The sequence below is a fragment of the Pygoscelis adeliae genome, unplaced genomic scaffold (assembly GCF_000699105.1).
Source record: "Pygoscelis adeliae isolate BGI_AS28 unplaced genomic scaffold, ASM69910v1 Scaffold160, whole genome shotgun sequence".
In the NCBI taxonomy this organism is placed as follows: Eukaryota; Metazoa; Chordata; class Aves; order Sphenisciformes; family Spheniscidae; genus Pygoscelis; species Pygoscelis adeliae.
The window spans coordinates 2,945,920-2,961,755 of NW_008824035.1; the positions used below are offsets into that span (position 1 = coordinate 2,945,920).

A 15,836-nucleotide genomic window follows, 5' to 3' on the forward strand; every position below is an offset into this window, starting at 1 on the left:
GGGGGGCCGGAGGGGGGTTAATCCGCCGTTAAACCGCCGCCTGGCGCGGGAGGAGGCGGGGGCGCCGCAGGGAAGGCAAGGTAGGAGTTTAACGGAACAAGTGAGGAGCTCTCCTGGGAGAGCCTGCGGGGCATCATTTTCTCACGTTCCGTTACTTTTGTCACGGACGGATCACTTAACCCGAGATACACGATCGAGAGCTGCCTCTGTCACTCCAAGTTAAACCGCCGCCTGGCGCGGGAGGAGGCGGGGGCGCCGCAGGGAAGGCAAGGTAGGAGTTTAACGGAACAAGTGAGGAGCTCTCCTGGGAGAGCCTGCGGGGCATCATTTTCTCACGTTCCGTTACTTTTGTAACGGACGGATCACTTAACCCGAGATACACGATCGAGAGCTGCCTCTGTCACTCCAAACACTGAAGTAGGAGCTGCAGCCCGGCGTCAGCAGAACCAGAGTAACGTGCGTTCGCGGTACCTGGGCTCTGGGCTCCAGAGCCTCTGCAGTCCCCCGGCTCACAGGCACGTTCTTCTGTTTCTTTCTCCCCTGCATTGCTCGCTGCATCATAGCTTTGGCCAAGCTATGGTGAATGTGTCAGTTCAGCTGTGCAATACTGTCACTATCTACAGTACAAAAAAAAAAGCCTGTGATACAGAAAGAAAAATGTGGAAACAGGGAAAAGGTTTATGTAGGGACATGATCCAAAACCGTATTGAAAATGGAAGCAATGTTAAACTACATAAGAAAAGCAAAAAAGAAAATTTTACAAAGGTAATGTTATTTGAACAAATGTGGATCATGGACGTTTCTGCTGGCTGGCTGTAGCCCTTTGAGTGAATTCTACAATGATTTTACTTCAGTGTATCATAGTTAAGACTTTTCTTCAGCTTAGCTTTTGTGGTTTCATATTCTGAGCAACAGAATAAATTATCTTGTATAATGGAATGAGGTATCTTCTTTCCAGGTAGGAGAAGGATGCTGTAAGCCATTACAGTGCTGGCCAGTATCTTGAAGCACCTGCATTTTTTTACCTACTCTGCCACAGACTTCCTCAGTGAAGTTGTGTAAGTCAAGCCCTGATCCTCTGAAGGCACCAAACACCTACTAAGGATCTCTTTTTGTCTCTGTTTTTCATCTTTAATAAGGAATTACAGTATTTCTTTACTTCAAGCAGTTTTTCACGGTAAAAATATTAAGGATTAGGAGTGGCTTGGATATTTGGCAGTGGATGGGGTGGCAGGAGCTTGTTAGTTTTTCAAGAGTATTGCCTTGATTAAATAGCGTACGTAATTTAAATGCGGGATATAATCAAGCTTAGCTCCTTGATAAACAAAATGATCATTCTGATATAGTACTTCACCTTTTTAAAGTTAACTTTCAAGCAATAATTACATATTAACATGGAAGTACCTCCTGTAGCTGACTTTGTGAGCCACCAAGTAGGATTCATCATGGTAGAAAACTTGCTTGTAGCTAAAGTAAATTAGCTAGTCCCACTCTACACTTCAGAAGAAGCTTTGATATGCTGATTGCACAGTCGTCTCTCTCTCCTCACTACCTAAGCTTTCAAAGCATCAGACAAAGTAAGTCTGCTGGAGGACTTTCAGAGTGGCTACTTTAATCTGTGAGGGAGTTTGAATGCTGATTCTGTAGCCTAAGTAAAGTGAAAATTATCTGAGTTGGTTCCCTTCCTATTTTTTTTACTCAAGTCCCGTTCAATAGTATTTCCTCTCTCACTTGTGAAATGTGAAGTGCAGTTGCTTCTGGCTTGCTTTTTTTTGTGAGCTAGTTCAGCTGCATACAGCTGAGCCGAGATCTGACTAGCATAGCTGTGCTCCTTTAAAACGAGTTATTTTTTTCCTACAAACTGCCAGGGATTCATGAATTCGTTCCTTTTTACCTTCTGCACTTATGCAGGTAACTTGCAATTAAATTGTTTGTTCAGAAGTGGTAGTAAGATCTCTAAACCCATGAATCAAAAAGGAAAACTTGAGTTGGAATGTATACTGCATATCCTCAGTATGGAGTTTGAAATCCATATGCTGCTTAAAGGCTCAACAGAAGCAGGCTTTCCCAGAGCTGTAGTTTTGGGTTGGTTTTTTTTTTTTGTGTGTGTGTGTTAACTGAGAGGAATGCCTCACAGTTGTGATTAAAGAAACTTATATTTATCACAGGTTTATGTACCGTCTTACATTGCTACTTGAATTTTTCTAGGATAAATGGGTGTGTATGACTTTTCCCCTGATCTAAAGCGGTTCCATGTCTTGTTTGGTAAGTTTGTATTTAAAAATCTTTGGCGGTTGTACCTTGTTACCCAGTCATACCTTAATGTGAAAAAGTTCTGGTGAAATGACTTGCTTGAGTGGATTTCCACAGTGCTGAGATGTTTAAACTTTGTTGTATCAACTTTCGGTGAAGGAGACTGTTTAGTATCTCTTCTGTCTAGGTCTGCCATGTATATGTGCTCTAGGCTGTTTCTTAAGCTCCTGCTTGACTGACTTGCAGCAGAAAACTTTCTGAACTCCTGCTTATAGGGGCTACTTCTGATGTTTTCCCACTGCCACGTTTAATAAATTGCAGCAACTCCACTAACGCTCACTTGTTCCTGTTCTCAAGGACTGTTCCTGTATTCTCCGTACACCAGTTGAATCAATCAGACCAGAAGAGCTATCTCAGAGCAGCGTCCACGAATGCCTGGTAAGAAGAAAATAGAAACATTAACTGGCAATGTTAAATACGAAGCTGGTACATACTAAAAATAATCTCATTAGGGGGTACTTCTTAAAATGTTAACAGCAAAAACAATCAGATTACTTTGGGGCTTCCACTGTGGAAGAAGACTATAGGTGACTAAGTGTTACTCTTGTACCAGTTCAAAAACAAACCAAACACACACAGAAAAAAAACCCCAACAGTTGCTCATAAAACTAAGTCTCACTGTAATGGTAAAAGCACCAGCTTGAATGTTCTGATGCAAGTACTTGATCTTAGCATTCTAATTAATGATATTTCTGTGTTAATTTTAAACATGTTTAAAATTTACATAGTAATTTTGAGAACTGTTTTTCCTCGCTGTTAGGCTGATTCTGATCTAGCCTGGATTCCCCCATCTACAGGAAGGAATGAAATGGTGTTTTGCTCTTCTAATGTCTCTCACTATGAACTCCAGCTGGAAATAGGTAACGTGTACCTTAAAATCTTTCTTGTTCCTGCAGATGCATGCTCTCAATAGGTTATTGCTAACTGCAGTAAATATTAAGCTTGGAAAATGTCTTATCAGCTGACTAGAACTGTTCTTGTGTCTCCTTAGTTGAGAAAAGTGCAGAGCATTGCTCGTGTTTCAGTAATCACTTTTAAGATATAAGACAAATCAAAAATTACTGGAATTTTTTTCTTGATGTTTGTTCATGTGCATGTCAGTTTTTAAATCTGTGGTATGTGGACAATACAGCATTAAGTAACATCATGTCTTGTCACTTGGCTACCTGAGTTGATTGTCCTAAGGATGGCTACCCTGAATCCTACTGCGCATGCATATGTTTATGTGAATATGCATGCTAAAAGTGTTGTTCATTTAGATGTATAATTGATACTGACAAATGTTTAAACATTTTTAGTTGTTCTAAAAATAGCAGAGTCGTGCTTTTAACTAATTTGCTGGATATATTTTGCTGCAACTACTTAAGTTCTTGACATTCTTAAAGAAAAGGTTATGCTGCTATCAATTGCAATTTTAGAACTGTAAAATTATCTCTAAATATGAAGGAAATTATGTGGTGGATTATTATATTTTCCAATGTTAAGGTAGCCACTTCTGGTTTCAGGAAGGAGGTTCAACAACTTAACTTCCGTCTACCTTGCACGGCACACACCTACAGGCATGCAAGTTGCTGTAAGGATCACAGACCTAGAAAACTGCTCTGAAGAGCATTTGAAAGCCTTACAGGTAAAGCAACAGCATTTCTGCACAAGTCTGATGATAGTGATGAATACATATGAGGTTACTAAACAGAGGTAGCCTTTGTGTTTGTACTAGGTCACTTCAGTTGAGTTTTTCCTTCCAAGGAGTAGAATATGAACACAGGGCATGTGTAAATTTGAGAGTTGCTTTCTGAAGACAACAGTTGACACGTGTTTCAGAAATGCTTCTGTGATTGCACAACCTTTTCTTTGAAACATGTTCTGTACTGTGTATTTAACATAAAAACTTCAGACTATGAGCAAACTAGACTTACTTCAGACAAATGCAATTATAGGCAACTTATTTACATTTCTATTGCAGGCTATGCACATCACCTGCAACTTTGTATAAATACACACAGGGAACAGTTCTTTCTACTGATTACTGACATAGTTAATGCTCTTAGTAAGGCTGTTTGTTGTCTTGTGGTTAACACATCCACTTTCATTTAATTCCATAGAATGAGGTGGTTTTATCCCACTTTTTCCAGCATCCCAACGTAATGACACTTTGGACAGTGTTTACAGCTGGTAGTTGGCTTTGGGTCATCTCCCCATTCATGGCCTATGGTAAGAACTGCTAACTGCAATTTTGGAATTGGAAAAAGGGCTGATACAATTTGAACCACATGGTCCATGAGAGGTTTTTCTTTAAGCATCTCCTGTCTTGTAGAAAAAACAAATTTTCCCAAACCTTTTGTTTAGAGAAGTCTTCTATACATAATCTTCCTCCCCAGTGAAGATTGGTATTTGAACTGCATTAAATTGCCCTTAGTCCTAACACCCAACATGTGAGGAATGATAATTGAGAGATGTATTTGACTTTATACAACTTTGAATTTTGCCAACAGAAACTTGTCTGGATTGAATACAGGTTTGGCATAGACTTTCAGTTAACAGAAGCATGACTTGAGTGCGATCTTTGCCTGATGGATGCATCAGTTGCATCCATGTAACTGTTCTTGATGTACCATAGCCAATATAAACATGAGAACGCTGCTCTTGATGAATGTCTACAGTGAAGCAAGCATAGCCAAGTAGTTTAACAAGACGTGTTAGGCTTAGCTAGGTTTTTTTTCACTTCCAGGTTCAGCTAGACACCTGCTGAAGACTTACTTTCCTGAAGGAATGAGTGAAGCTTTGATAGGGAACATTCTATTTGGTGCAATCAGAGGATTAAATTACATGCACCAGAATGGCTACATTCACAGGTAGGAGAATGTCAATAGGCCAGAGTCAGACTACAGCATCCAGTTGATTAAGAATTTAGTTTCACTTCACAACTCATTTTCAGCTCAAGTGTTGTCTCCTTTTTTCCATATACCTTACGTCAGACAGTGCATAAGCAATTTTTTTTTTTCAATAATACATTAGAACCAGGTTTGTAGAAGCTTAACAAGAATAGTATTCATACATTATTTAAAGCCAATTGTAACAGGGATTATACATCTGTCTGGCTTTCTCTCTTTGAAGCGGGAGAATCAGAGTTGTAGAAAGGGCTTCCTTTACACCCTTTGCAGGGAAGGAGCTCCCTTCTCCAGTTTCTGTTTCTGGCAGTTTTTTCTTGCTGATCACCTCTTCTCTCTCTTGGCACTGTATTAAAAAGACAACTTGTACTGAGTGAAGAACTTCCATGAAAATAATCTGCTAAATAGAATGGCACGCTAACATCTCACTATAAGTTAATGAAATATGAAAGCCTTTCTACTCTAGTAGTGCTTTGAGTAATTGTTAAAACTAAATTTTACCACTTTATGTTACAGGAATATTAAAGCTAGCCACATTCTGATTTCAGGGGATGGGCTGGTTTCTCTCTCTGGCTTAAACAACCTCTACAGTTTAGTTAACAATGGACAAAAGTCAAAGGTGGTATATGATTTCCCGCAGTTTAGTACATCTGTGCTTCCTTGGCTGAGTCCTGAACTACTGAGACAGGTTAGTATAAATTACACTTCATTTTTCCTATTCAAAGTTACTGGAAGTACTCAACCTCTAAGTCTGCTTGTAGAAGTGCAATGGAAGCTGTTGAACTGCAACTTTTAAAAAGACACAGAAGTAGTGAATTTGTAATTCTCCTAAAAAGAACCGGTTGGTTCTTTGGCTGTTGGCAAGGTGGTGCTGTACTAAGTATCTTTACCTGACCTTCCTGGAAACTACTGCAGATCCTAAAACTTGTCTTCAGTACAACCATCAGATTTCCAAACAAAGCCTGAGGTTTCACAATTTAATTGTGTCAATCCCATGTAGATTACAGGGTATTAGAATCCTGTCCTGAAACACACATTTGTATTTTTGTCAGCACGGCTCAATGGCATCAGTGATCCAGTAGAGTTTTCTTTCTCTCACAGGATTTGTCTGGGTATAACATGAAGTCTGACATTTACAGTGTGGGAATTACAGCATGTGAGTTAGCCAATGGACATGTTCCTTTTCAAGATATGCCTCGCACCCAGGTATGATGCTAAACTCTATTTCTACTTCAAAACACTGAGCTTTTTTTTGTTTTACTCAGAGAAACCAATAACTGCTGAAATGGTGGCTGCTTTTTGTTATTTCAAATATGCATGCTTCTTTCTAGATCAAATAATCCTTCCATTCCTGGAGTTTCACAGCTTAGCCTGAATAGGTCTGGATAGCTGTTGGACTCTTATACTGCTATTCCCTTCTCCTAGATGCTGCTGCAAAAGCTGAAAGGTCCCACATATTGTCCTTGGGATATAAATACCTTTCCCCATGGGGAATCCAGGATGAAGAATTCCCGATCAGGTGTTGATTCTGGAATTGGTGAGAGCATGACACGCACAATGACCAGTGAAAGACTACAAATTCCCTTTTCCAAAACGTTTTCACCTGCTTTCCACAACTTGGTAGAACTTTGCTTGCAACAGGACCCTGAGAAAAGGTAACCTTCTGGTGAAAACTAATTTTCTGTCACTTCAATCTAAGACCAAGTATAGCCCACAATTTACAATACAGTAATTAGTTGAATACTGTTAAAGTCAGACCAGAAGTACTATGCAAAACACTACACTTAACCTTTGGCTTTGTAATTTAAGAATTATCTTGTCTGATAAAGGAACCATGCTTTTAAAATCGTTTGACCTCTGAATGTTGTAATATGAATGTACTTTGTAACAAGTAAAATTCATTTTTAAACATACACTTTGTCCAAGAAAAAAACAGAAATCTGAAGTATATGTTTTCAGTACCACATCTCCTCTTAATGAGGCATTAAATTCCTTGTTAAACAGAAAAGTGAAAAAGCCTTTAAAAATAGATTTATTTTTAGTAGTGCCATTGCTACAAATTGAGGCATAGAACGTAGGAATTCTGTGCTGCTTTTCTCACGCTTCACATTCGTCCCATGGATGAAAACCCACAGGGCTTAAATTGATTTGTCAGTCTGGCCCATTTTCCAAAAGCAGTATTTTACTTTCGAAAACTTAATTATATTGTTCATTTTATGATCCAGGCCATCAGCAAGCAGTTTGCTTTCGCATACGTTCTTCAAACAGGTGAGTTTACTACATTTTGTTAAATGACTTAGCTATAACCTAAGCCACAAAATATTAGAGTTGAATTACAAAATAGTTAAGTTAGCAGGAGCCAAAAACCATCCTGTAACAGCATATCTGCTTCAGACTTTTTTTTTTTTTTACAAAATGGTATTGATAAAGTAATAGGAAGCATAAGAGTAATAGATTTCCCCTTTGATAAAGTTGGTTTAACTTAACTAAAGTCAGCTTAATTAATAAAAATAATGGTTAATGTTCTTAAATTAAAGCAGAACTGCATAGCTAATGTAATTAGTCTTGAAAGACTAATTCAACTTACTCTAGAGTGAGCAAAGCTAAACCCCTCATCCTGTTATTTTCAATATTGTAACATGCAAGAGCATGGCTCTGATTTCACATGCTTTTAATGAAGTCAGATGCAAGGTTATGTAGACTTTTATGTGCAGCCCTGTTTCAACTCTTCTTCTTTCTAGATCAAAGAACAAACACAGAATTCACTACTGTCTCTATTACCACCTCCTATTCAAAATAACAGATCAGAGTTCTTCACATTGCCCTCAACAGAAGTTGGGACTGAACTTGGACATATTACTGCAAATCAAGATGATACAGACTGGGAATTCTAAATAAATACAAAACAGTCATACCTCTCCTGTGCTTCAAAGAAGGAAAATGTGATTTGTATTTGCTGCTTTAGTTTGTATGGTTAAAATACAATTGGACAAGGTATACTTGAAAATGCCATTGAAGTGGCCATATTTCATTAACTACTTCCTCTGTTGGCATCATGAAGTGCAGCGTGCCTCACTTTCTGACCGTAAGGAAAACTATATATAGAGAATGGCTGAATGCTTATCTCCCTCTTTCAAAATATTTCTTAACAAGAGAGTTCCTGCTGTAATCTTACTCTATACTGTATTTTCAGCTCATATTGCTGCAGTCCACGTGCCTTTCTGAATTCAGGCTTGGGTTTTGTCTGTGACGTTACTTAATCTATTTGTCTTTTCATTATCACCCAGATTATTTTAGTAAGGAGAAATCCTCCACTTCCAAGTCTAAATTTGAAACTGCACAAATTAGTTGCTTATGCAAATAAATGTTTCTCTTTTCACACATCCCAAAAGGCATTTTTCTCACTTGACTTGCTGTCATACTTGCCAAAAGCTAGCTATGCATCACTTTTCATGCAGTTTTAATACTGCGTGTTTCCCAAAGAAGTTAAACTACTTGAAAATGTGACTCATGCTCTTGCATTTGTCTACATTCTTAGTACAAATTTGTGCTTTTGCATCTCCATGTATTGTTGTGTCATTTTAGCAGTTAATCTGAGGACCTCTTACTATGCAAAGTTAAGTCTCAAGTTAACAGGTACGGGTTAATTTTGAAGAATCATATTAAATAATCTAAAGTTACTGTACATATTTTTATTTATGCTGTATTCCTGTTCACCACCAGAACTTACCAGAACCTAATACTGTTTTTTTGAAAAAAACAGGCAACATGTGTTAAGCTTCACTGGCACTGCTGCTGGCAAACAAGCCTCTTCTGCAAGCCACGGTTAAATTCCTCTGGATAGATTCAGCCATAATAAGAACCTAATAAACGCCCTAGGATCGTAGTGAATTTATCTGTTCTAAGTCAGATGAAAAACTGCCTTCCTTCTCCCTACAATTCAGTGAGTTCTCATCTCTCGTACTGTACCAGGCAACTCGAGCTGAACAAAAGCAGCTTCTTTTAAAAAAAGCTGCATATTCTCATGTTTTAGCAAAAGTTGTGTCCCAAAGCCACTAGTACTTTACTGATGTAAGTTCTGATTGTAGTAAAAATGTATAAATAGATATTGAATGGATATATTTTAAATTTTCAACATAAACAACATTCCACATTAAGCCTTCCATGGCTGAGCTGGTCTGCAACCACCCTTGAGAATACTATTACTTTGCCAGCAGCTTCACTACAAAGCCTTGAAGACCAAACGACCAAAGTGCAAGCCTGAGACAGACATAATGACCACGTTAAAGTATTAACAAAAAAGTTGATTCTACTCATTATGCTGTGAAGAGAGCTCTATATTTCAAAACCTAATATGTGAAACTTAAGATTAAAAACCTTTCAATAAACTTACTCTATCTGTCTTCATTTATTTCTGTAATTCTTGTACTTCTATTTTTACCATAGTCCAGTCATAGCATCTTGTTACTGCAGGAAAGAAGCTTCATACTTATGTCAGTCATTAGGTAAGAAAATAGTTGGCTAAACTAGAAAATTAGTCTGATCATAAAAATATTAGTAACTTAATTACGCACTTCTAGAGAAGGTATCATTTTCACATGAACCCCATGTTGTTAATTCTTAACCACTACAAATTTTGACTGTTTTCAAATCAAATACATCATAGTATCTACAAGTAACTTTTGACTAACAGTACTTGTAAAAACCAAGTCAAATAAGTGAGCACGCACATGAAGTTGTACATATTTTAATCACAGACCTCTGAATAAACATTAATACTCTTTTAAAAAAAACAAACTGCAGAAAATTTCAGGTAGCTAACTGCTAGTATTTGCAAACTTCTCTTGAAACAAGGGCTGTGTACTCTTGCTATGAAAATGAACTTGGATACTAATAACAAAGTCAGTATAAATTGATTTAAACAACCATGTGTTCCAGTGGCGTTACTTTGCTGCTGTCTCTTTCTGTGGAAAAAATTAGAATTACTTATTTCTAAATACTGGTCCAGCTTCTGTACTCACATAACTTTTAAGAAGAAAGTTAAATACAGTTTTCTAAGTTAAAAAGCTCACAAGTCTTTACTGTTAGAACTATTGCTTTTCAACAACTACAGTATTTTCAAACAAAAGTAATTAAGAGGTACTGTGACTTCTAGTAATTCTTAAAATAGCCAGAAATACTTGAAACTAGTCCTTGGATTATGTTTGCTGCAGTTTTGCTCATTAACTGTGATATTTTCTATTAAGGAACAATGCAAAATAAGATCAGTTAACAAAAGAATGTATAATCATCATATTGTTAAGGCTGTTTCAACTACCTGTCACTGAAAAGTTCTTGGAAACAACTGTGTTCTACTGAAAATCTGAAGTTTTTGCATACAGTTAGTGTTTTCAAAATCTGAGATTCATGATCTGTATTTTTAAGATTCAAGTTGCAGAGACTTTCTATTCCAAGCTGACATAGTTCTAAGCACAATAATTTTTATTTTCTTTTTTGGAGCACTTGTTTACTCGCTTTTACTCATACAAATGATGTGTGTTATCAGCATATGAACTAGAACTTAACTTGGACTTTAAATTTTCAAGTATCTTACATTTAGGCTCAATGTGAGGTATTTTCAAAGGGGCTTATAAAACTTTTATATATTTGCAAAATCTCATGTCACTGAAACAGAAATTTGTAGCTTGGTTACTTCTGCAATACTTGTGAAAACAACACAAGGTTTTTTTGCTGCCACCTTTCTTTGTGCTAGCATTGAACACTACATAAAATAATGAAATACCTGTAACAATAGAAAACAAAAGTTGATTAACATTATCCTGAATGTATGCTCAATGCTGTTGAGTTTTTTTACTGTCTTGGTCTGATAACACAGCAGTGTGTGAATGACGGAATGGCTCAACACAGGAAAAAGCGTGATTTACTCAGAATCAACTTGATCTGCTATATGAACTACTCACTTTAAAGAAAGAGCCTCAATGCAATAAATACCCATTGAAGAGAGAACAATTTCTTCCACTTGATGCTATTAAGGAACAAAAGTAAATATTAAAAAAAAAAATATTACCAAGTTTTACCTCACCTCTCTCTTTTCCCCACCCCCTCCTTCTCCGCAAGTGCTATGAAAGCAGTTTTTAGCATAGAGGATGGGTGAAATCATGGGAAAGCATTTGAAAACCATTGTTCTGAATATCTCTGACACAAGGCAGATGATACCTAAGTAGGTGACTTACATACCCTGTCTTTAATGCTAGTAAGTAGCTTTGCTAAAGTATATTAGGTTGTCTAATAAATCTCTAAAACAACTAAGCTAGCTGTAATGACCTGTCTTCATGATGGGGTCATCCCTAGCCTGTATGAATGAGGAAAAACTACTAGAATTCAGAGATGCTACACAACACATCCAGTGAGACAGACCTCAAAAGACTACGAGTAAGAACCATACCATGAAATAAAGCTACTTGATGTAACAGACCAGTAAAGACTGGTCTGGATTTAAAAAAGAAAGCGCTGAAAAATTGAGGTGGTCTACTAATAACCAGCTACAAGAATAACATTTGGTATTTCACACAATTAAACCTATCCAGAAACTTGAGATAGGCTGAAGGAAAGAATATTAGGTTTAAACAGGTTCCTGTGGAAACCACCATTGTTCCCAAATGAAAACAACTGATTCTACTCCATAAATCAGTTACGTAAATGTATATGTTACTTTTAGCCAAAAGTCCCATGAAGTTCCTGAAAAATGCCAAAAAAGCCCAGAAGAAATTAGCTGCAATTGAGTGGTGGTTTTATTTTTAGGTATGATTACAGAATACGCCGTTACTACTGGATCTACCCACAAATCCAGATTCATGGAATCTATATTTGTCCTATCATGAAATCCACCTGCAATAGAGGAGACCACTAGTAGGCTGAAATCTTGCCTAACAGTCTTAACAAGGCTTTCAAAGTTTAGGTTATGGCAAAACAAATTGACACACTAGTAATGAAGTAAAGGAATGCTACACCAAAAATTCCTAGGAAAGAACTCTGTGAACCTTCAGAGTGGCTGCTTTTGCTCACTGTAGCTATAATGCTGTACTTAATGTTGATGAACCACATTAGAAAACATCCACCTGAAAATATTTCCATTTTTTTAAATACTACAGATTTTTTTTCCCTTTCCCACACTTTCACATTTCTGAAATACAAGAGATTCTTGTTATTCTGCTAGCAGAAACACATTTTCCATCAAGGTCATTTTTTCTTGCAATGGTCTGGTTCCTTTGCCTAATCCACTAGCCTAACACATCAATTAGTTACAATTTCGATTAAGATCGCACAGTGTGCAACACCTTATTTTGTAAATGACCAAAGCCAGAAAAGCTATATAACACCTGTTACCAAATCCAAAGGTCCACTGCAATGTGAAAACAGTGATGGTTAACAAATTAAAGTGAAAGATGCAATAAAGATATTGCAAGAATATATTATTATTAGTATTAGTATTAGTATTATTACTACTACTACTACTACTTTTTTTTTTTTTTTTTTTAGCATGACCAGGGAACATTATCTTCCCACCTGAGATTCCATGTAAGATTTTTCTTTGCCTTCTCACTTTTCTTTGGAAGGGCATTCTGGATTCACTTGTCATTTTGGGGTGTCACAATTTCCAGTAATAAATCTTGGAGAATTTCACAGAATTCACCCTTTTCTTATGACTGATTTCCATTTGCTCTGCTTTAATGTTTTGATTCTCAAACTTCAAGCTGGTAGTATTTCCTGTAACTTTACTAATAGAGGAAGCCAGCGATGCAATGTAAGAATTTACAGTCTGTACTCTCGAGGTCTCTTTAGCTGACCTACAAATATGGGGAACTAGTATAGAGTCTTGCAGAATATGGTGGCTAACTCGTTCTCCTGGAGCTCCTCCTAAATCACGTAGAGCAGTCTCTGTTGCTTTTGCAAGATTCCAATATACGTCCATGTCTGTATCTTTGCTTGCATAATTCTGAAGGTATATTAAGCTAATTTGATCCTTGAAAAATGTTTAAAGGATGGCAGCCAACATCAAAGAGATTACATTTTTCTTGATTTTATCAATAAAAAAGAATAGTCAGAGTTCACATTCAGTGACAATGTATGTATGCCCAAACAATTGGCTCTAAAATACTTTATCTAGAACCTATTGCTCTCTATCTGTCCCCTTCTTGATATATCTCGTAACTTACTAATCAGGTTCATTCTATTAGTAGTAGTAGTAGTAAAAACTGTAATGTACTAACACACAATAAGGATAGGAAATACATTATTAATAGATTTTACAGGATTCCTGTGAAGCCATGAGAATATTTGTAATGGCTACACACTCACAAGAAGAGGAGTAAGTTAGCACAGTTTGTTCTAGGATCTCAGTCACCGCTGCCCATGACTTTAGCATCTCTTTTATCCACTTAATTCAACCTACCTCTGGAATGTAAGGGGAAGGTGAACAATTCTAACATGATAGTTTAGAGCTGAAGGCAGTGTCATATGGGATGAACATTATAGGTAAAATCTACAGAAGCATCAACTAAACAATTTGTCCTGAACAAGACTGATACATCATCCCTTCAAAAGTGTAATCTATGATGTTTACAATGAGGAGGGGGAACAAATGCTAATTGCACAAGCCATGTGGAAGCAATATTTGAATCAAGAAAAAATTGCAAACTATGGTTAGCAGCAACATCTACGCAGCAGTAACAGTCATAAAACAAAAAAACTGAAAGAAGCACTCACAATTCAAGTAACATGGTGTAGTCCAAAAACCTTAGGCATGTTTTCAGACAAGTTAATCTTTGCTAGTGGAATTTCCTGATACACATAAAAATACTGTAAGCAGAAAACAAGGAACAGAGGGATTGCTGGCAGGATGCATAGGTTTTCCTCTGTTTTGTCAAAATTTACTCTACATGACATATGGGTCAAGAGTATCAATGCTGAGTTTATCTACTACAATTTATTTAAAAAGTTTGTTTATTCTACATTCTGATATAAATTATCTTTCTAGTTCTCATACGTTTGATGTGGCCAATTAAAAGAATATTCTTACAGGCAGATTTGCTTTTGACCATGTGAAATCTGGAAAGCCACTTGTAGATCAGCTTTCTTTAAATGCTTTCATAGTGTGAAGTAGCTGTTGTTCTGCAGTAGCTGATGGAGCCATCACAGACTTGTTGAATAATTTATTTGGCTTGCTGTCATGCTCTTTTTCCTGCTTTGCTTTCTGCTTCCAGTATTCCTCAGTATGGGAGAACACAAATGATTTTGAATCCTTGGACCCCGCAGCATGTAACGCTGAAAGCGCTGGTGCAGCATACTTTCCATGTTTTTTCTTTACATCAATAGATTTCCTCAAACTAGTTTGTTTTACCTTCTTAAATATTGTACTCGTTAATATTTGACCCAGATGGTGGTGGTATGGCATGGCGCATTTCTCAGGAGCCTTACTACATCGCTTGTCTTTTGACTTCCAGTCTGGATTTCTTGACAACTTTTCTTTTTCCTCATGCTCAGCTTGTAAAAAGGACACATTTTGGGCAATTTGCTGGAAAGGAGAGCCATGGCCTACAAGGGTATTCTACTTGAATAATAGCATTACAAGCATCTAAAATGGAAGAAGAATTTACGGTTTCAGATACTTCTTCTTGCTCTTTTACCATGAGACTTTTTAACAACTTCAAAAATTTTTATTGACTGTACTATTCTTTTGCCCTTTCTTTTTTCAAAAGTGATTGTTGGTTGTTTTGGGTTTTTTTGTTTGGTTTTTTGGTGGGTTTTGGTTTGGGTTTTTTTTGTTTGTTCATTTGCTCAGGTGGGGTTTTTTTGGTTGTTCTCCCCCTCCCCCCCCCAAAAAAAAAGTACGTTAAACTGTTTTTCACTGTGTAGGTTAACCACTACATCTATCGGTGGGTGTGGAAATTTATCCACAAGATCTTGCCTTTTTTTTCCTTGTCTCTTCTTCATTAACTGTCTGAGGCCTGCCTCTATCAATCTGAAAAGCCATGCTCTCTTCCATTTTCTTGAATACAGTACAGGAAACTGCCTTAGCTAGGGAGGTCTCTAAAGATTTTTGTTTGAAGAAAAGATTACATAAATTTAAAATACAGACTTAAAGACAATAGTTCTGTTCGTGTGTAGGAACATACGGGATTTTTTTCTTTTTGACTGGGTTTCCCGTTTCGATTGTAGCTACTACACAGGCATGCATTAGCTGCCACTACCAAATAAAGGGGGATGGAAAAAGCGGAGTAATCCAGCTCTGTTCCCATTAAGAAAGAAGTCTTTTCATCCCCAGATGAGGCAGGGATGGAAACGAGTCTACTAAGCAGGCAGACTTTCCTCCTTGCTTCCCTTGCACAGCCACACCAGCCTGCAATGACACCCAGTAAGAGGAGAGAAAGACCGTGCCCAGGCACAGCGCTACAGGATAACGCGGCTCCCTTTCCCCGATCCCGTTGCGGCCGTGGGTGCTGACGAGCGCAGCCCGCCCATCGCCCGGCTCCTCTTCCAAGGCGAGCGTGCCGCCTTCTGCTCGGCCACCTCCTGCTTGACGTCGAGGGGCTGCAGCGGCGGCTCCCCGTCGCGCAGGAGAGAAAAGGCGGCGAG

At 37.7% G+C, this 15,836-nt stretch overlaps 1 protein-coding gene across 5 annotated transcripts; it reads left to right on the plus strand.

The window, feature by feature from the left end:
• The first annotated feature begins 64 nt into the window (after window positions 1-64).
• STRADB (STE20-related kinase adaptor beta) lies at window positions 65-9,608 on the plus strand. Of its 5 annotated transcripts, none has more exons than XM_009331858.1 (12): window positions 65-80; window positions 2,209-2,265; window positions 2,611-2,691; window positions 3,074-3,173; window positions 3,819-3,940; window positions 4,416-4,524; window positions 5,042-5,165; window positions 5,718-5,889; window positions 6,303-6,407; window positions 6,627-6,856; window positions 7,427-7,469; window positions 7,943-9,608. In XM_009331858.1, the coding sequence occupies exons 2-12, from the start codon at window positions 2,254-2,256 to the stop codon at window positions 8,093-8,095; spliced, it is 1,251 nt and encodes a 416-aa protein (XP_009330133.1). In that variant the 5' UTR covers window positions 65-80; window positions 2,209-2,253; the 3' UTR covers window positions 8,096-9,608. The 5 variants fall into 5 exon arrangements, with proteins under 5 accessions (XP_009330133.1, XP_009330125.1, XP_009330117.1 ...); XM_009331850.1 differs by lacking the exon at window positions 65-80 and adding an exon at window positions 226-271; XM_009331842.1 differs by lacking the exon at window positions 65-80 and adding an exon at window positions 425-515.
• Window positions 9,609-15,836: the final 6,228 nt, after the last annotated feature.

Excerpts from the sequence above, each read along its gene's own strand:
- STRADB (XM_009331858.1), top strand. Across the intron at positions 5,890-6,302 it reads GTCCTGAACTACTGAGACAG|GATTTGTCTGGGTATAACAT; the intron begins GTTAGTATAAAT and ends TTTCTCTCACAG. Across the intron at positions 6,857-7,426 it reads CAACAGGACCCTGAGAAAAG|GCCATCAGCAAGCAGTTTGC; the intron begins GTAACCTTCTGG and ends TTTATGATCCAG.